Source organism: Acyrthosiphon pisum, chromosome A1 (assembly GCF_005508785.2).
Source record: "Acyrthosiphon pisum isolate AL4f chromosome A1, pea_aphid_22Mar2018_4r6ur, whole genome shotgun sequence".
NCBI classification, from domain to species: Eukaryota; Metazoa; Arthropoda; class Insecta; order Hemiptera; family Aphididae; genus Acyrthosiphon; species Acyrthosiphon pisum.
The window spans coordinates 112133672-112157670 of record NC_042494.1 but is presented as its reverse complement, the minus strand read 5'-3'; the positions used below and the strand labels follow the sequence as shown (position 1 = coordinate 112157670).

General features: G+C 24.2%; 1 protein-coding gene across 5 annotated transcripts in view; it reads left to right on the top strand.

Moving 5' to 3' along the window:
* LOC100160390 (nitric oxide synthase, salivary gland) overlaps positions 1–23999 on the top strand; it is a 98848-nt gene that overhangs the window by 18023 nt on the left and 56826 nt on the right. For all 5 annotated transcript variants that reach the window (XM_029488058.1, XM_029488057.1, XM_016808483.2 and 2 more), the window contains one exon: positions 8864–9097. In XM_029488058.1, coding sequence (XP_029343918.1) covers positions 8879–9097 — 219 coding nt within the window. In that variant the 5' untranslated portion in view covers positions 8864–8878. The remainder of the gene's footprint in view (positions 1–8863; positions 9098–23999) is intronic.

Sequence of the window (23999 nt, the reverse complement as noted above, 5' to 3'; positions counted from 1 at the left end):
ATTACTCACGAATTGTATTAATATGTCATTTGGTGCCTGCACGGTAGTTAAATCATAAGTGTTTTTTCTAAAATTTTAACTCGTTTTAAAAATAAAAAAATTATGGAAAAAAGTTAAGTTTTTATCCAGCAATTTGATTACAGGTTTATTTTTCTTGTTCAGCAAGTTAACGGAACCGTTCTTTTAATATAGAATATACATTGATATCACTATGCATGTGTATGAGACAAATATATCGAAAACGAGTGAAGCTTCTTTTAAAGAAAATAATATTGGATTCTTAAATCTATCAATAATATTAAAAAATTTTTTTAGGAAAATACAAAATCCAATTTATGATCCACTACAAAAATTAAATAACTTATTGATTTTCATTATTATTTTTTTATTTCTTAGAACACAAGAAGATTGTAAACAAAATACTGACAGTAAATTAAAATATATTGAAAACTCATTTATCTGTAGCTAAAATATTAGGTATAGTTGATAAATATTAAATATTATGTTATACATATTTGAAATGATTACACTAAAACAAAATAAATACAAAAAAAGGAACGGCGGGGCAATAAAAATACAAATTTTATACAGTTTATGTGCAGTTTTAAAGATTTTATTCGTAGTGTAAATTAAAACTTTATTATATATTATAATTGAGATATAATTTTATTTTTTATCTATGTTAGCAGTGCTTTATTGGTATGCTTATTAATTATACTGTCAAAGTTTACTAAACTTAAATTGCAGAATATTACAATATTATTACCAAGGCTTAACAACTACAACCAGTGTAGTGGTTAGGAGCTTAAAGATTCTGTTAGACCAATCTCGAAGGGTCATCTTTATAAAAAGCATATAATGAAAAATAATAAAACACTCAGTAGACGTCACATTGATTTATATTGTGATACAAGTGAGATGTATTGGTTTGACAATATAACTTTTTATTATTTTTATTTTATAATATTTCTTGTAAATAGGTATGCAAAAGAAAATATTATTTTTATAAATAATAATAATTATTAAATGAATAATTTTTAAACTAAATATTGTTTAAATTGCTTTTATAATGATTAAAATACGTCTAAAATTACATATTCCAATATTTATAGCTACCTACTACTATTAAATAGGTAATGCACAATTATATTTATTATATAGTATTTAGTATTTAGTATTTACATATAAATATTATTTTTTTTTTTTAAATACAGCTATAAGAATCTGTATAAAACAGAAAACACAATAAATTCTCAAATGAAATTTAAAAACATGTCTATTAAATATTTTTCAATGAATCTGAAAAAAAACATTATCCAATTTATTGGAATTATTTATTTATAACATATTGTTATAATCAGATTGTTTTGTTTCTCCAATCAATGTGGTTATTCGTCATTTAATAATATAAATATATGAATGTATCTACATAATATACATTAATTATATTTTATATTCACATTTATTATAAATTAATATAGTTTTATTTATACTACTTTTAATGAACACAATTGTCTATACTTATAGACGATAGTAATAAACTATTGCCAATTGTCATTCAACATTATGAAAGATAATAGTACAGTAGGTCAATATTATCAGTGTGACAGTGCTTGATAAACCTTATAAACTCAATTTTTTATAATACAACTTAATGGTCTTAAATTTCAGATTTCTTTTGATTTGAATATTGTGTTACAAATATGACGTTGAATAAAAATAATACATTTTTATTTTGAAGTTAAAATACCAAAAATATTTTGTTTACTTTCGTTGTTTAATATTAAACACAACATTTAATAATATTATAATATAATATGTAACAAATATTAAGTATATTTTAACACTTAGTATAATATCTGGGTTAATGAAATCCAAACAATCACGTCCGGTTTATAAATCTATAAATAGTAATAAAAATATAGATGTTTTTTTAATAGTTTCTACGCTAACAATATACTGTGTACCTATCTACCTTCTATAGTTTGTTTTAACGTAAATATTATGTATACAATATACCAAAGATTACATCTAATCTCACGCACCATAATAAATAAGCCGTAAATATTTATTTAAAAAAAAATTATTTTTAAAATTATGCTTTTGTCCTTACTATTTATTAACACATTCATAAGTAAATAAATATTATAGTACTTACTTGTCTTAAGAAAAATGAATCATGTGCGTTATTAAGGAATTTTAATAATAAAATAATAGGAAACTCATACTACTATGAAAATTAATATTTTTTCAAAGTTTCAAAAACAATATTGGTAGGTACCTTTAATTAGTTATGCAAATATGACTTTTTCGATAGCGGTAGGTAACCTATAGGTATTTAAACAATATATTTAAATTTTAAAAGTAATTATTACATCTCTAAAGGAACTGTCAACTGTAAATGATAATAACAATATAACTTAGCTAACAGTACTGTGATATCAAGATAAAAACAAATATTTATGTGCAGAATTTTATTGTGTTTACTCCAAGCCTTTATTAAATATCAAATAATCGACTAAAAACTAAAAATGATTTCTGTATAAACTAAAAGAACAAAATATTTCTTCTTAGTATAATACAACGAATCATTGTGTTCCTGGTTATTATAATATTTTATCATATTGAAAATTTAAACTTTTACCAATATTCAGATACATTTTTTACCTTTTAAATGATAATTATAATACCACAATTTTTTTTTGCATAGATAGTTTTTATAATTTATGGAGCTTGACTGTTGATAGAGCTTAATGTAAATCGTCAAATCTCTTGTCTTATAATATTGTGTAGTATATGTTAAATAATTTAGATCACAACCATAAAATTTAAAAAAAAACAAATATCTACCTAGCATAGATTAGGTATAAAATTGTCTTTAAGTTATTTCCTTCCGAATATTTTTGTCTTTAAAAAAAAAGAAGGTTACATTATTTTATACTTTTTTTCTTATATTTTAGTACCTTCAGTAGATCTAAAGAACCATCACACAATATATTCTACTAAAATACTTATTGGATATTTTTATCAATCAATTGTCATTGTATGCTGTATGTAGGTACCAGGGTACCTAGTAAGCGAATTACAAGTTATGACGAATAATCAATGTTTATCGGTTATCTACTCATATATTTTTATAAAGTTCATAATATATTTTACATTTATATTTCATACCTAAAATCTACTATACATAATTCATTTTTCATGCTTTCTATTTGTTGCTTACATAATTTAGATTTAAAAAATGATTTTTCTAATTTCAAAAATTCAATTTTTACTAATTATAAATTTAAAATTTGTATATATTATTATTTATTTATATCTAGTAGGTAATATGTATAATAACACTGAATTATAGTATTATGAATTCGATGGTATACTTGAGTTTCCGTTTATAATGCTAAAATCTACAGAAATCACTTCGGGAAAAAATGGTAAAAATAAATGTAAAGTGCACTTTTTAAATGCCTAATCTATAAGTTATGAATATTTTCAGTTGCTTGTAGATAGTTAGGTACACAATTAATTTTTACAAGGGATACAAAAATGTATTTACTGTATTAAGATAGGTAATTATAATGTTTAATATCTAAGTACCTGTTATAAATTGGTTCAACGAAAAATGAAAATGAAATTATTTATGTTATAAACCAAGAGACAAAACATATTCACTAAGTATACGTATACATAGGTACTAATAATACGTATACTTAGATAACTTTATAGTGTCTAATAAATAAGTCTATTATAATTTTATAATTAAGTAATAAAAGTTTTAAGCCTATCAAATTTACAGATTAAGCTATCCTCTATTATAATATGTAAAAAATAAGTTGTTTATATTGCCTACTGTTCCTAGCCAAATGGTTATACTTCTTGTAAGTTGTAAAACAATTTTTAATATAAACATCTAATAATAAGAGTACGTAGTATGTGGCGTGTATCAGACAGATAAAACCATCGGGTGTGTAAAATATCCTTTTTGTTATTCAAAAGTGAATAAATTACGATAGAAATTAATTTTTTTCGATACTAGTGTAGGCATTGAAAATACATTTTGAAATTGAATCTAAATGGAAATCATTTTTTCAATATAGGTAACTACTGACACTACTTTGTACTAAATTCAGTATTTCTAATTTATTTTAAAAGAAAATGATTTAAAAGCCAATAAATCTATAACTTATTCAAATATATTATTAATATATTATTCCATATTGTTTATAGTAATTAATTCATGTTATTATTTTGTGTAATATTTATAACAAATAATGAAAAGTTTATAAAATACTATACCTTAAGTAAGTATTTTAAAATAACTCAATAATAAACATAAATAAATAATAATTATGGATAAAATGCATGTTTAAGTTAATTTACTGTGTTAGTTAGTAATAAGGATCAGAGACAGATAATAGATATATTATTTTTAACTGACATACATTTTAAGTACCTATATAAATATAATATATAGTACGTATATTAGTTATAAGCATTAGTCATTCTATATCATGATATAGATAATAATTCTTAATAATTACTTTTGTATATTTTGATGGAGAATTCTGAACTATATTATAATTAATTGTATAACTTTTGTTGGTTACCTAAATGCAATGTTATGTATAATATTATATACCAAATGTATATGTGTATGGTTTATAATTGTATATAATCGTTCTATTCAATTCACAACTATTGTAAAATCTACCTATATTTCCTATTTCTAACAATAAAAATAATACGTTTTTATTTATGAAGTACCAAAAACAATTTTTTTCTTCCAGTGGTATTATCCAGACTGGAGTGAGTAAAATTTTTTTTTTTTTAGGACCTTTCATGATTAATAATACTATATATATTTCATACAATTATCTAATATGAACGTACCTTATAAATCTAATATTATACTACTCTGATATTCCTTTGTCTTATCACTTAAACCGTTTATGAAACTGTCTTATGATTCTTCATCCACTCGCTCATCGTTATATCTACTAATCCTCTTGATAGACTTATGTTGTTATACATATTATTGTCTCTAATCTGTCTTGTTATATTTGATTTATACTTTGAAATGTTAGTCTTATTATTTAGTTGTATTGCATATAAGTAATTCCAATACATTACACCCTATTTCATTAATTGTCATCTGTGTTCTATACTTTACTCTAAAAAATATCAATTATTATAAACATACGATCTGTTTAAAGTAATTTCATTTTAATACTTCACGATGATAGAATAACAGATAAACGTCAAGTTTAAAAAATAATTAACAAAATAATCTAAAAAAAATAGTCACAATATACCTGTATTAAATATTTACGTAAGATACTCATTTCCCTTCACTCACTTTGGTGCAGGATATGGTGTATTTCGTATTTTGATATTACATTTGAGAGTTATGATAAAATATTGCATTCAAACAACTTTTCCGAATTCATTGTAAACTAATAGATCCTTTACCACACAGAATTTAATATGAAAATATTATTTATTTATGTGGTCATGTATACGATAAAACAATATTCTATGAAGGTTTAAAAGAAAATCTTTATTTTATTTGACATTTTTACAAACAAACAATAACTCATACAAATACTTTACTACTTTAAATAATATACAATTGTAATCAATTATTTAAAATATCATATAAGTAGTATCTGTTCTGATGTATGCCTATCACACACTGTATTATAATATATTTTGCTACAGAATTGGTTACACGAAACTATTATAAGATTTATAAAAAAGAACATTATCTAAATTACCTACTCTCGAGTTTATATCAAGTAACAATCTGAATTATAAGTAGGTATTCAAACTCTCCTATTTTTAAATCCCTGATAACAGCTTTCTAAAATAAAAAATATCAAAATAATACTCAAGACTTCTATATACATTTTATAATGAAATATATAAACATAATATTTTAACTGAGTATTCTAGTTTTCGGAAGTATGGAATCCAAATTTATTATTTTACGTAAAATAGATGTTAAAGATGACATATTATTATTGCTATTTTAGGAGTAATATATATTTATAGATCAGTCGTTACATTTAAGAAATGTCATATAAGAGTAGAATCATACAAAAATTATTTACTTTTATTATGTGTATTATTATTTTATTACAAAAGATACACCTTGATTCATCACAAAAAAAAAAAAAAAAATACGATAAATCCGACTTTATTTCAGACTTTGGTCAAATATTATATACAATTACCCAAGAAAAATATGTCCAATGTTAATACACATAGAAAAAACGTACATTGCATTTTTAGACAGTTAACATTTCTCGTTAATAAAGTTCGTCTCCAAAGCGATTTGTTTTTTCGATTATTCCACATAGTAAATATCAATATAAAAAGGGCTCGCCGATTGGCGATTTTTCCGTTAAACAAATACATAATAATATTTATTACTAAATATGTATCGAATACATTAACGAAAAAAACCCTATGTCAAAACTAAAAGCCATTTTTGACAGTAATAAAAAACTCTTCATTTAAAATCAGGAACCAGCAGTCTGTTTGTTACTTGATAATACAAACTGTCAATAGAGTGTTGTTATTATTATTATATTTCCATTATTTTTTTTTTGTCCAAAGGCATAATTTACAGAGGTAAAACACAGTGTTGCAGCGCACACCGATTGTATTTTTGTATTTATTTTCTATTTTCGACATTAAAAATAATTTATTACTATTATTAATTTTTACCGAAAAGAGGGTAAGGTGAAACAAAAAGAATAATTATTGTGCTCTGTATGTAAAGAGGCAGGCGACTGCGGTCAGTCGGAACGTTATTCTAACACAAGTGCCATATAATCGACCCTTCCGGTTCATTGGATGAACATAATACATACATCCGGTACAACAATACCCCCACGGGATAGTGTAAGAAAAACGTTTTCCTCGATAACTCGCAAATATTACTTAACTACAAGCACAAGTCTTTGACCCCTTTCCCTTGCTCATATAATTTAAACATTAACCACCCCAAGGCGCTTATTGAACCACTTATATTTTTATTTCGTTATTGAGTGTATACCTATATACATTTAACTATTAAACAGTTTAACTGACAATACTTAAGGGGGGAAATTAACGAACGATAAAATAATCTAACTGTGTTTACCATTTGGTCCCATGTGTATTTAATTTCTACCACAGACGTTGAATATGTTGATAATTGAAAATTATAATTTTAATTACGAATCGAACGTATTTTGTTACCAGCGTATAATTTCTATTATATGTTAAACCCCATATAATAAAAGCAAATCATCTATAAATTATAAACTTAACTTGTAATAAAATCATTGAATAGATTTTATTTGGTTTAAAGTTTAATCACAGTATTTTTGAAAAGGTCAGTTGTAAGACTTGAATATTTGTAATTATATTTTTATTTGACTAATGTTAGTTATTTCTACTTTTTATGTTCCAATCCTGTACAATTTATTTTATACATAGCTCAAAATTTTTATTCTTCACGTTTTGTTTCTATCTTCATCTTTTGGAGCAGTGGTACCTAATCGGGGAAAACTAAAAAAAAAAAATTATTGAAAAACAAAATATTTACGCAACGATAAAATCGTTAAAATCGATTTTGCTTTTTCGTTTGAATTTAAAAATAAATTACCTTGAATACTTAAAATGTTTCCTAAATATTTATAAATATAATTTTTTAAACATTGATAACATTTTCAAAATATTTTGGCTCTTTTTGAACTGTTTATAATAAATTTGTTTTGTTTTTTAGTTTTTTAGTTTGTTTTCATAAAAAGCCTAAAAATTTAAGAATTTATTACTTGGCAGTTCTTCCAAAGTTGTTTTTACAGTAATTAAAAAATATAAATTATACACATAGAACAATTTATTATTATTATAAACAATAGTTGGTATTGTATATAAAATATATGTGAGGTTTTTGGCCAAAATATGTTTAGATTAGATTATTATCTATTACTATTATTATACAAACAAATTACTTATATAATATAGTTATATGAATAAACTAAGTTAAATATCCTTAGAAATAGACACTGCGTATCTGCAGAGAATCGCTGCTCATATATTATATTGTAGGTAATGAATTATCATTGAATTCAATATTTTAACACATATACAGTGGCCTAACCAACTATGAGGTACAATTGGAAACCTAAAAAATGACTTTTTTTTAGAACTATGTAAAAAAATTCTTCCACAAATTTTCTTCGTTCTTTTTAGAAATAATGGTAAAATAAAATAAAAGAAAATCAATTATTCATTACACTTAAACATTTTAAAAGGGTTCATTGAAATAAACAACCAATAAGTCATGCTTAATAGTTAGGTAATGCTAAACCGATGAAAAAGTATTTTAACACAAAGAAACTCATTAGGAATATGCATTAATCTTATTTAATTATTTTAAGGCTCCTATGAAAATCGTCAAAATATGATTATTGTCAATAATATTTTTAACCGTGGTTAGAATAATGGGATATACTAGTTATAGTGAATAATGATAATAAACTATTAATATATATTATTATAATATTCAAATACGTTTTTAATTTAAATATCATAATATATCTTTATAATAATATTATTTTTCTAGGTTTAAAAATATTGCAAAATCAATCGTAAATGTCATTATTATTCGTAAAATATTTCCCAGGACAAAACACATTTGTACGTTTAATTTTTAACACCTATATTATTGTCATAAAATAAAATCCATTTAGAGTAGATAATACAGCATTGTAGGTCATTTCAGGTTTTTTTTAAATCTAAATCAATCAATACAATTTAGTTTTAAGTAGGTAGTTTAACAATTTTTAAATATTATTTTGAATTAATTTAGAAATAACTGACAAGAATGGCACGTGACACGCCGGACGAATCAGTTCCGCTAGAATTAATCATACCGGGTAATACAACAAAAAGAGGATCATTGGTCAGTAGTCGTTTCATTGATTTAGCCTCCGATGGATTATCGAACGGTCATTCGAACGTCCCTGTCCAAAAACCGTTAAAACTGAAGAACCTCATATCCAAAGGAGAAGCATTCGATTCATTGCACCATAATTCTACCAAGGTTAGTATGTTATTAATATTGTATATATGTATATATTATTTTTCAAACCAAATATGTGTAGTGTGCTCAAACAGTTGCATTTTAATTGAAACAAAAAACCATCCCGATTCGAACAATGTTCACGTATGTAAATGGCTTTGGGGGCAGCTAATGTATGTAAAAAAAAAAAAACCGGCAGATGCTTATCTGACTTATCTGCCGACAGAATTTAACGTTCAAAAGCCAACTCATCTCAAGAGTAGAACGAACCCCATTGTTAGAATCACGTATTTTTTAACGGTCAAAAATCAATATTTGTTATAGTTACACTGTATACAATTTATTTTTTTCTTTAAGAGATCGTCTAATAATTATTCTGATTTAATCTTCAGATTTTTTTCGACCAATAATTAAATCAATTTTGGTAAGATATTTGGTCGACAGGTGTCTTAAAAACATAATATATGGATGTATTATCATACAATACTAGTAAAGTATTACAGTTATATGGTTTTAAATATTTAATTATTTATGGATACCACAGATTGTTATGATAGGTTAGGTTAAAGTTTGATAGGTTATACTATCCGTATGCATAGTGAGTTTATGTGTCACATAACGCATAGCTTAACAAGTCTTATGTGAAACATAAATGGACTATATGCATACGCGTAAGAATTATAAAAACGAATTTACTATAAAATTCTATGATCTTTTTTTAGCAGTTTTCAATATTTTAAAACGATGAGTCATACTTTAGAAAACAAACATCTACACCAGTATTTTTAATCGATAAAAACTTTTGTATGAAATATTGTTAGAGCATTTGCTAAAATCTTCCTAGAATTCCATCACAACCTAATCTAAACAAATTAATTAAAATTAATTAATAAATACATAGTTTTAAAATTTCCCAACTCCTCGATATCTCTCAAAATCTAAAATATATATACACTTCCTATACTAATATTTACCATGTTTATAGGACACACCACTAATGGACATATATACTTTATATGTTATACATAGGTGACGTGTTTTATGAACAATATACTGTATATTTTTGAATAATTTTTAGTTATCCGTTGTCAAACACATTATCGGCATAAATCCTGTTTTGGAAATATATATAATACTCCTTGTTTGCCCATAATATACTATATTTTTTTTTCATACATTTTTCTTTAAATAACATGGTGAAAGGAATTGTATGGACAAGTTATAGTGATTATATAAGTTTAAGAGAATAAACCACACTAGAAATTGTCTAAAATCAGACGCTTTATTTAATTCATAACTACGCATCTATAAAATGCAAACATTTAAGCAAAATCAATAATAACTTTAAATTATATTTTATATTTTTATTTGTATGTTTTTTAAGCTTTAATATATATTACGTATTAACTAACATAATATTAATATTAAATACTTTATATTTTTATATTATTATAATAAAGATACCTATTTAATATAGGTACTTAATATTTCCTCATAATTCATCAGCCGTTATCTACGTAATTTGTTTAGATTTTCTAGTGGTTCTCAACCTGTTATCTTCTTTCCTTCATTTTAAAGTAGTCTATTTACACCTTTAATCACTAGATGTATGGTAAATAATATCATAAAAATTAATTTAATTGGAAACTGAATCAATATCAGTACCTATTTATTACTTACGAAAACAAAAATTTCGGATTACGACTTTTTTTTTAATTTCACTTCGTAATATTATATTATGATAGGTACATGTATCGTTACTTACAAGTGCAAGAATTTTATTGGAATTGTCTAGATTTTACATATTTTAAATAAATTGTCCCTTAAGCAGTTTTAAATAGGATATTATATCACGTTTGTCCAAACTAATTCAAAAATATAAATCAAAGTAAGTTAAATGACCCATAAACTTATAATCTAAAGAAAGAAAAATTCAACATATTAAGAAATAACTACTGTTCGATTTTTGCTGTCATTCTGAAGCTGATTAACGAGTTTATTCCGATTTGAAGCAAATAAAAGAAAGTCAATTCCGAATCAGTTATGCTGTCGTTTTAGATTAAATAATACTATCTCCATCATTAAATCATAATAAAAACTTTAAATTTAAATCAAAACTCAAATCTCTATTGTGTTCCAATAATAAAAAAAACTTTTTATTCGATTTATCATATTGTAAATCTATAACGTTGTTGTTATTTTCAGTACTATCTGAATTCTAAATTTTTTAACTAAAAACTAAAAAGAATGAACAAGATTATTAATTTACAGTATCAAATATCAATTAATATCCATACCTAATGATTCTATGATATATATAAGTAAATGACTCAAAATTATTATAATCTATAACAAGTTTATAATAATACGATATCTTTACTAAATTATTAAGCAAACTATAAGTATACATCTTAAATTAATATTATTAAGTATTATTGTTGCTTAAATCTCGCACTCCGCACAATTCCTGGTAATCCTTCAAGACGCATTCAATGACTTTAAACGTAAATTGTGTCGTTATCTGCTATATGCATAATATTAATTACCTACCAATCGCAAATTACATATATACTAATTTAAAAAATATATATATATTTATAGTGTATAAATTATTTTTAAGAATCTATCTGTGAGTATCATTAATATTGGGTGACTTCTCTCCTCAAATGTTATCCTCTAATTATTAAATACTATTTAATTTATTATTTATATATAATAGATCTTACACATATGACATAATATAGTCTTGTTGTGTCTTACAATCATAGTTTAAACCTCAGTTACGCTTGAACCACTGATTTTACCGGCCGAATTCGGTGGTTTAATCGGGGTTCAGCTATTATAATACGGGCCCTTAGGTATAGATTATATATTTCTTGTAAAAATAAAAATATTGTTTATTTAAAATAATATTCAATATTACACCACCACCGATACGTGTATTATAGGTATAACGTCATATTAAAAATAATCATCAATATTGCAAAATTCCTCAAGATTAAAGTCATAAAGATTAATATAATACGTACGTTAAAAAATCAATACACATAATTAATGATTAGTTCTTAATATTTCTTTCGCTTTTTTACCGAACCAGATTATAACGTAATCGCGTTGGTGTAGAAACTAAATTAATGTCAAATTTAATTTTGAGATGACTTGTGGTAAAAAAAACCATGAGAAATATTAATTTTTTCTCATTCAAAATGTATTATCAATTTACATATTTATACCTAACGCTATTCCAATCGATGTTCACGTTTAACTTAAAAAAAATTTTAACCTATTAAATTCCGAATGACATGTCAGTATCACGAAATAAAAATATATTAACAAACTGTTATTTTAATACTGGACTTTTATTTAGTCTATGTTTAAGGATAATTCTTATTCATTTTCTTAATATTATATTAATTAATCTTGAGCTAATTGAATTTACAACTATCATTGTTAAAACTTGGATATATAATCCTATGCAGGAAATAAAATGTATTTTTAAAACTTCTAAGTCAAAATTTCAAATTATTATTTTATCAGTAGGTATTTTATTATTTATAAATATATTTTAAAAGAATGATAATGAAAATAATAAATAATAAATATGTAAATATGTTTTATAAAAATCTAGTGGAATATTTTAATCGACTCGGTAGTTATTTAGGAATCTAAAAAAGGCTTAATCTATTATAATTTTTGTCAAGTATAAAGACATAGCAAGAATCAAAGGATATATCAAGGTTTTCGATATAATAAAACTTTTTAACTCAAACGATACTTTTTTTTCATATTTTTTTAGGAAGTTCTGCTGGAGAGTTCAATCGAATATATTGTTTACACCGTTCGACCAATATTGTGATATAGGTCTTAAATATTAATCTATTTGTGCTTTTGTCGTTTCAACTGCAATTTACTACCGTTAATATTTTTAAAAAATTTTCAATCTCCACAAAAGGTTACATAATAAAGTTTAAAATGAAAAATATTCTAATGTTTTGTTCGAATAAAAAAAATATGCAGTGTTAAGAATATTATAATGTATAAAAAAAAATGTGAAATTAAAATTAGTGATTGTAATATTGGGTTCCCTCTATAATAAGGTATTTGAAAAAAATTTTTTATTGATACTGTCCGATGGTCCGTTAGTATAACTTTAAACAAACATTTCATATAAATAATACATACGCACTATATTATTATAACATTATATTCAAAATTTACATTAAATTTACCTATGTGATAACTGAAATTTGAAATCAGTTGCAAGTAACTATATAAGTCAGGTACGATCTGCAAAATACAAATACGATTTATTCGATACTATTCAATAGAATTTAATTCGTTTAAAGGTTTTTTAAGATCGATTGTGACGTTTGCGAAATACGTATTAAATCTAAAAACCAACTAACATAACTCACTGATCATATCATAGATAGTTCTGATCCTAATAATATTCAATTTGCATATCATTTTGTGTTTGAAATTGGTAACATCTGAATTTAACACATTCACTAAAATGCTCAATTAATAACATAAATGTTTTATCACAACTATGAGCTAGGTATGTACTAATTTTTGTAAAAAAATAATTTGACAATTTATTGATATTTTAATCTCTATATCAATCAATGAAAAGCTAGAGTTTAAATTTCTAAGAATACTGAAATATTTAACAAATTAATAGGTAATGATTAATGAATATTACAATATGATACCTTATACAACTTACTGCATGCTGAAAAAAATTATAAACTTTTAAGCATTTCATATTATTTATTTATTTTAAAAACTTGTTCAGTAGGAATCAAAAGTATAATACAATTATTTAAAACGAAAAATTATATTGAAATAAAATTTCAAAAATGACAACTCTAAAAGAATGTCATTCTGTCAAAGAAAAAAAAATGCACAAGTATATAAAAATAAGAAATACACGTCATACATTATCATAAATGTATATTATATTTGTAATTTGTATTGTTTATATCAACCAGGCATTTATGTAATCCACGAGAGAAAATAATTTCTTTAAGTACCAGCTGCAATGTTCTTAAAAAATAAACACAAGGGAATTAAAATAAGAAGTAACAATGCGTTATTTTCTTAAAAATATTTTACCACCATGAATTCAGAACCTAAGCCATTTATATATTATTATGTAATATATAAAGCGAAGTATATTTGACGTATTGCGAGTTCAGAAAAATGCAGAGATGTGAAGTGCTGTGACGTGTTAATAGTATACTCTATGCTCAAATTTGATTTTTTTTCTTGAAGCTGTTTATAAAGATATCAGACACAACATTTCCTATAGTAATTTCAGTTAAAAATACCTAGTTGCAATAACTATACTATTAGGTACTTTTATATTTTATGATCTTAATATAACATTTTAATTTTATATTTTTAATGATATTATATTTGATTACGAGACGGCATTTCAATACTCTCTTTATTCACAATAAGATAGAATTTAAAACTATATTCTTAAATTATACATCGATTAAATCAAATATAAAAACAAACTTTAAACTATATAAAAAAAAATGTCTTGAAAATATTTCGAGTTAATAAAAGTTCTTGTTTGTCCAGGAATCTGCTTTTCAATTATCAAACTCAATAATTAAAATTACTCTAGATTGTTTCAAACAAGTGAATTTTTTAATTAGAAGATACATTCAACGATAGACATGATGTTGTATTATTATTGTATGTATTACATAAATTATATAAAAACAACTTTTACTCAACAATTAATAAAAAAAAATCAGTTAAGTAGAAACAAATACACTTTTCTGTTTATTACTACCATAGACAACAATTGCAACTGTCTAACTGCCACATAAGTCATATATCATTGTGAATTGGTTAGATTTAATTTTTACTAAACTATAGTGTTATAATTAATGATTATCAATTAAAGGAAACAGATTTTTAAAAACCTATTAAAAATGTGTTTACAAGAACTATACGTCTATACCTACTTCATAGACGTTAGTTTAGTTAGGTACAATGTAAACATCTTAATATACGAAAGGATAGATCATAGATTGATACATCATTATATTCTCAATTTTAAAATAATATATACTTACATAAAATACAAGAGTATTAATACATACTATTTCATTTTATCAATGTTAAAATTTTTAATTATTTATGGAATCTATATAGTGATAATCAGTATCATTTCCGTATGTATAATTATTTTTGAAGTCATTAATGTACACCGAGTCCAAACTAATTTCCAAAGTTCTAATCTTAATCGTATGTTTAACATTTCCGAAATAAACAGCAATTCTATAATAAATATGTATATAAAATTAAGTAAATTAATTTAAAATCGTTTAACTAATTACATATAGAAAATATATACATCATTGGGGAAAATTGAATTATTTAATACTAATTGACACTAAATTAATTTCCAAAATTTGAAATTGAATATCTTTAATTCCCGACAGAACAATTATTTCCTTTACACAAAGCCAATTGCATATCTTGATTAAAATAAACGTTATTCATTTAACGTAAGACATTCATTATTTCAAAAACTATTAACGTTTTCTGAAATATTTTTTACATTATTTATAGTTGTTAAACAAATGTTTTAAAAAAAAAATATTTTTTATAATTGTTTAATTTTTAATGACAACATACATTTTTCATTCCTTATTCTGAAGCAGAATGTTTTTGGAGTACTTCGATATATAAAAATCAAATTTTGGACAAGTAGATTATGAGTTAAAAGTATCTAAAGTTTAGGTGACGGGGTTGAGTGGTAATGGATACCACGCAAAATGTTAGTCCACTACTCCACTCATCTAAACTTTAAATATGTATGTATAACTCATTAATTGTTTTTTATAGAACAAAATTCTCCAAAATGTTCTCCTTCGGAATATTAAATTATAAATATACATGCAGTCATTTAAAAGAGTAAAAATCTTAACAAATGATAACCATAAGAAATGATAAAAAATTTAATAATTTTCTAAAAATGTTGTTTTGTATAAAAATTGTATAAGATTGTATAAGTTAAATATTTTTAAAAAACGTTAGTGTTTTCACAAATAACGAGTTTCTTACTTTGTAGTTAACTGAAGAGGGGAATTAAAATAGGTGTTATACTACTGTTACTGAATAATATTTGTTATTATTATTTTTATTACCATATCTAGAAATTAACATGTTTATATTCATCTAAAGTAATGTCTCTCTGCAGCATAAGATATATTATGTTATAAGCATTTAAGAATATAAACAGATAATAACGTAGAACTTTCCGTATTTATTAAAAAAAAAAACTTGGTTAGGTAGGAAAATTGAAACGGAGATTTAAACATTACAACGTTTGTAAAACGCACATTATTTTTGTTGTTAATAACTTGCAATGGTATACTATGAAACACTAAAGTATAAAAACTCGCTTAAGAAACACATTTTCATAAAAAAAATTATACACATTATATTTGAGCATTATTATAATAAAAAAAAAAAATAAAAAAAAAACATCACTAGGTACTCGTTCAACAAAAATATAGCCAGCTCTTTTATCAGCAAATTAATTTTAGTTTTTATCCTCATGAAACATTCACACTGTATATTACTAACAATAGTGTTCATATTCATTTAACTTTCACTGGAATCGACGGTTTTAGTATTGTTGTAGACTATAGTATATATTATATATTACATAGGTATATATTGATTTTTAGTGTTATTTTTGTACTTTTTGGGCAATAAAATATAAATAATTTATACTTATCTATATGAAACTTAATAAGTTTTTTGTTCAAAAATTATATTATATTTCTATACACAAACGTAACAAAGGTAATTTATACATTTGGAAATTAATTAATAGTTAAAATGATATTATTTGTCTTATTGTTGTAAAATTATCAATATTATCCCAAATGGCCTAAATTAAATAATCCCTGAAAAAAAAGATCTTTTTTACCGGTCAATAATATGATATAATAATATATAAAAACATTTTTTTTTTTATTCTTAACACTATCATATTTATACTACAATAGTTTTAAATTTAGAAAAAAATTGCCATATTTATTTCAATGAGTACAGAATACGGATGCTTGATAAAAATATCATCGTGTCACGCATGATATTATGTATGATACAGTTATTGTATATTATTTTTGGTTAGTATATCATACGTGACGAGAACAGACAATATTATACTTTAAAATATCTAATTTCTTTATTAATTAAAAAATGTATAACTTGCATTATTGGTTTAGTACAATACACAAATTTGATATTAACAAATATATACAATTATACGAGATTACAAGAGTAAAAATAGGACATATAGGACTGAATTAATTGATTTTGATAATTTAAGTCATCTTCACACCAGCGTCTTTGGAACAATGAGGTGGGTTATCGAGAGAAAGCATGTCCAAATAAACTACTCGAAAAAAGAGCATAAAAAAATAAAAAATTCTGAAAATATTCTTTAGAAAAAATAATTTTTCTCGTGCAAGGAACACTTGACCTAAAAGGTAATGTATTCCTTGTTTACTCGTAGTTTGTTACATAAAATACATGTTTACTTTATACTTGAAATATAAATTTAAAAAAGTTCACACAAATTTCCAATTATTATTTCTTATGTCTGGAAGGATTTTGTTATATATCAAAGAAATAAGTCAATTTTATTAATATTCTAATGTTTACATAACAATATATATGTACATAAAAAATTGTTAATGTAAAAAAAAATATGATTAAATGTTGCATAAACGTATAGGTATTTTTACCTAAGACATTTTCAATTTTGGTAATAATTTCCATAACAGTGATTCTTTTCATAAATGTCTCACAGACCATACCTATTATAGTACCTATTTGTAATTTAATCTACATATTATAGACTATAGTGTCAAATTTACTCGCACATAGGCACAAATATCGTTTGGGATTTGGGGGAAGGGGGCTTAGCCCCTAAAACCCCCAAATTTGTGCCTATAATTGACTGCCTAAAATGTTTATAAATATATTAAAAATCTTTTATTATCATAAATTTACGAGCTATAGCGAATATTATCAATCACTATGAAAACAAAAAAAAAAATGTTCACTCAGTTTTATTTTAATACACAAAAATTACGTCTATCATATACTATTATACCTACTATTTAGTATTCATACTATCATATTACTCATCTTATTCCGGATAACATTAAATGATTAAAATAAATAATCTAAAATAATAAATCAATATTCAATATTTCAATGTATTAATAAAGTATACCCAGTGTTCAAAGTATTCAAACTATTCGTTCAAAGTAAAATATCAGTACGACAGCACAACATTATTATAATTTATAACTCATATTATATGAAATAATTTTAAGTTTATAATTTCATATCAATAACATAATTTAATAAGTGTGTTATTTTTTTAATAATTTTTTGTCAAAATATAATATGATGTTAAAAATGTTTTAATTTTAGAACTGTCTGTCAAGGCAACATTATTTCATAAAAAAAATGTTGGACTCGCTACCTATGGGAATCATACAAGTGTGTAACAGATTTTAAAAATTATTATATTGAACATGCGAGTTTATTATTTTAATTTCCATTTGATAGAATAGCAGCCATAACGGTGAATTACATTTTTATAAGCCACGATAACTAATATTAATATCTCATATTCTATGCTTATAAAAACTACATATAATTCCGAATAAATATTATAAATAAATAAGAGAAGTTACTCATGATTTTATAATTTGAAATTTCCAAATCTTGTATACAAATTCGAAATAAGTTGTATGTATAACAATGCGAAATGAGAATAATAATTAAAAACTATTTTAAATCCTCGCTTATAGAGAGAAAGACAGAGATAGACAGAGATAGAGAGAGAGAAATAAAAAGAGAAGGAAATAGTGATGGCTAATCAGAATTACTTCATTGAGATGCTTTGTTGTCGATATTTATTTTGCAGTCCTCGAGGTATAATTTACCAAAAGTATTAGTAGATGCTTAACTAAGGTGAATGGTTGCATCAAAATACTATTCTTATCTGCTATATAACCCAAGATCCAAGGTAAACATCATATCAGAAATTTAAAACTCAATAAAAACAATTCAATAAGCTAATTTCTTCTGAAATGAGTCGTCTCGACCAATCACAACTAATATCATAAACAGATCGGCTGCCAGTTGATTACGCCTTTTTAAATTATTATTATATTTATCTTAGAGAATACCACTAGATTTTTCAGACCACTTTATGTAAATTAAATACCATTTTTTTATAATATTAATTTATCATTATTGAAATGGCTGCGTACGAGTTGATTCCCAGATCATCAAAAGGTATGTACGAGTTGATTCCCTGGTCATTTTATTTTATTTTTTTCAATATTTAGTCAAATATTCAGACTATTAGCGTAACCCAAGAATCATGACGAGGAGGTTGGCTGACAAGTTTCTCAAAAATGTTGTTTTTTAGTTTTTTCATATTTTAAAATTATTAGTAAAAAAATGTAAAAAAAATATTATTAAAAAATGTAGTGATTAGGTAAAAAAATATTATTAAAAAAATTTAGTTATTTGGTAAAAATTTAAAACACACTGTTTTTAAAAATTGGTATCTGGTAATGAGATTACCAGTTTACCGTAACATCACTTCTCACAAAAAAATTTGTTTTTCTTGGTTTTTCTTAGAATTTCTAATCCCACTGCTTTTGCATTTTATATACGTTTCCGACTGCATTTCTAACAGCTCATCTATAAATACATAAATATTTGGGTGCCCTCTATAAAAACAACTATTGAGTTTCGAATGAAAACTCTCACAACTATTCGTAGTTCTGTTTAAAGTAGTGGAGAATTGAGCCCATATACTTGGTGAAAAACATGCTTCTGGGGAAATATAATTATCAAATACAATGTTTTTGTCTCGTAAATTCGAGCGTGATCTCGGTGGACATGAGCACGCGTTGTGTCTGACGGTCGAACTCTTTACCTACGTTCTTGGTATACCTACAACAATGGGGAATCAACTCGTACATACATCTTAATGACCCGGGAATCAAATCGTACGTACATCTTAATGACCCGGGAATCAACTAATACATAAAGTAGGTCTCCGGGAATCAACTCATCCACTGCGATTAAAATTATTATAACGAATAACACTATAACAAGGCGTTAAATAATGTCTAAACCAAAAGTGTTAACATATGTTATCTAAATATGTTTAATTTAATATATATGCGGTTTATTTAAGTAAATTCACAAAGTCAAAATAGTTGGATAAATTTAAATACCCCGTGGAAATTTGTGCGTAATTAAATGAGTAATATGAAACCAATGACTATTGTTGTCAGGCGCCTTGCGTTAAAGTCAAATGAATACGCTTTGGAATATTAAACTATTTTCAAAAATACCTAGTGTTCACGGTGGTCAATCAATGAGGGAATAGGACATAGGATTTTAGACTGGTTCTTTGACAAACATACCAATTGATCTAACGAAGCGATAAGTATTCTAAAAACATATTTGAATTTTTCGTCAAGTCTACTTGAAATTGACTTTCCCACATTTTTGATTTTTGATTTTAACGTCTCAAAAATTAAAAAATACGACAATAATGGTATCATAGAGATCATAAATTATTTTTAAATACTCTTTTTTAATATGACATTTTTAGGTATTTGGGGGTTAATATCAAACATGTGGGATAATGGATTTTAAGTAGACTTGACGACAAATTCAAATCTGTTTTCAGAATTCTTATCCCTTCAATAGGTCAATAGGAATGTTTGGCAAAAAACACGTCTAAAATACTATGTCACGCGTATGTTAGACAAAAACAGAAAATCACGGTATTGAATCCCCTTAAGGTTAAGAATATTAAATATAAACTATATTGTATACATTTCTTAAATTTAATTTAAATTATTGCTTTCAGTACCTAATAAATAAATAAATAATATATTATTGTAATAAATAAATTGTATTAGTTCCTTAATGTTAAAGAAATAACAGTCTTTATTCATCATTGTAATCGTAATATTTAGTTCAGTTTTACTATCATGTAAACATAATACAAAAACTGAAAAACTTACACAGTTTCATTTTAAATTATGACATACTCTGACATCATATTTGTACATCGATAATAAATTACGTTCATATACTTCTTTACGTATTAACTCACAATAATTCAGCCAACGCATGTATTATCTCTCTATACCTGCTAGTAAATGTATTGTAGGTATTCATTGAAGCGAACGAATATATTGAGAAGAAAGCAAAAAGAATTTTGATAGACTGCCAACATACAACGTATGGATAAAATTTACAATTGTCCCGATAATCTATAATACATGCTAACATTAATAAACTGTTTTAAACATAATATGGAACACTCGTAATAAAACTAAAAAAAAAAGAGTAGATAATTAAATTAAATCATAATAATTTGCTGCTTTTAGGATATTATTACTAAGATAAATAAAAATTGGGTCAGAATAAAATTCAATCATTTTCATAAATTAATTTAATTGTACGGAAAACTTCCAGTTTCATATTTCAAGTTCCAATGAATTTAAGCCGAAATCTAGGACAAATAGATTATTGTACAATATTATTGGTACCTACTTAATACAGCTAATTATCACTTTTCAGCATCCTCAACTCAGTGTTACTATACGCTTCAAATTTTAATTTTTTTAAAACAAAGATTAAGCTATAAGCGTAACTTACTACAACACCTCAAAAATATTATATATTCAAAACACCAAAAAAAAACATTTACTTAACGAGTAACAGGCAAATTATTTTATTTAACAATAAAATAAACGAACCAGTACTATTGACAGAGATTTCTAAAATAAAAATGTAAATTTTGAATAAATTTGATATTTTGAAAAGTTGTTATTAATATTTAGCTTACATTTTAATCGTGATGTGTAAACAATTGTAATCGAATTACAATGGAAATTATTCGTAAAATTTATTTTTATATTAAAGTGTATGCTGGACGTGAACCATGGAATTTATTTTAAATTATTTGCATTTTTGTAAAACAAATAACGCGTATACCTATAGTATAAACGTTGTTGTTCATAAATTGAATTACATTTCATATATACAATATACTATACGAGTATTAACGATATTCAGTCGATATATTATTAGTAAATACATACAAATGTTTTAACTATTAACAAACAATTTACTAATAATTACAAAACCATATAATTCTACCAATAAATTTATAGACTGTAAAATGTAAATCGTTTCAATGCAATACGTCAGGTATTCAAATTATCACTAACCACGCGTTGTAAACTAAGAATAACTTAAACGCAATCCATCTAATTATACAATAATATATAATAAGTGTTATTGTTCTATTAAGTCTCGCTATATTATTTAGATTTAAAAGCACAAAGGTAAACGATTATTAAATTAACTTTAGAACAAAATCTAAAAATTATATATTCAAACGATAATTTACGTATAGTTTAAAAATTACTTACGATCTACCTACCTACTAACAAAATATAAAATATTATAGAGGATACGATAAAATATGAATTTTTCTACGTAATTCTACATTGTTTGAATAAATTACCAACATAATATAATATTATACCGTAACAAATTGCAGTGATTTACAAACTAGGTAACTATTATAGATTCAAAAAATATTTAATTAAGCATGAGAATTTTATACATAAAATAATAATAAAATGGTGGTACATGCCAGTCTCAGACAGGATTACAATTTGATATAACGAAAAAAGTGGGAGAGAAGATAATCGCTCTGCTGTATAGTAGGTGTCGAGTTTACCTCGTCATTAAGTATGTCACTGGAATGTATGACTTAAATTTGAGTTCAATACGAAATAATTACAAATTATTATTGTTATTATTATGAAAAACCATTCTGGGTGAAAAAGGTCCGTCGCCTATATTACTAAATACTAAGTATATATTTCATGATATATATTATAATATATTGCTACTTTATAATAATTTATTTCACTATTAATAATTCGGTAGGTTGAAATCGTATTGCTGAAAACATTGAATTTGTTATATTATTTTAATATTTAATTACAATAGTAGAACATAGTATATTTTATATCAAAATATAATATTATTGTTAGTACTTTTGATTCAATACCAACTTACCGTAGATCGGTGTGATTGGGTTTACGATATAAGCAACCAATAGCATACAATTATTTTTAATGTTTGAAAAAGTAATTTTATGTATAAAGTATAAAAATATACGTTATAGTTTCAAATCCCCGCGAAAAATACTTTTTGATTCCAACAAAAGATCAAATAACTAAATTTTTTACGGTTCGTATAAATATATTATTTTATCCAAATTTTAACTTAAAATGACTAGAAAAAAATTGTATTTATTATTTTTTTTTTTAGATTTTTTGGTTGCAGTGTGAACACTTATGAGGAACCTTTTTTTACAAATTTAAGTATTTTAACTCTATTTCCTTAAATTTTTGTTTTTCCACATTTTAAAGAAAAATAAGTACATACTGCGTTTGACTTTTGATCCTACCCCACCCCAAGTACCAACTATATTCACTTTCCTACTAGAAAAGATGTTGAAGTTTAAAATCAAAGCATTGTGTCTAGTGTTTCTTCTATAAAAAAACTCTCCAGACACAAAAACCAAAATACATGACATTTTAAAATCAATACATTTATTGCTCCGAATCTAAAAGATTATTAAGAACATTATTACTATTTAAAAATGAATATCTATCTAAATCAATATCCGTTGTTTGTTATGTTAAAATGCTTAAATTATTCGTAACTAATACAAACAGCTGATATTATTTAAAATGTATATGACGTGTGTTCTGTATTAAAATTGGTTTAATCCCAAAAAGCAAAAAAT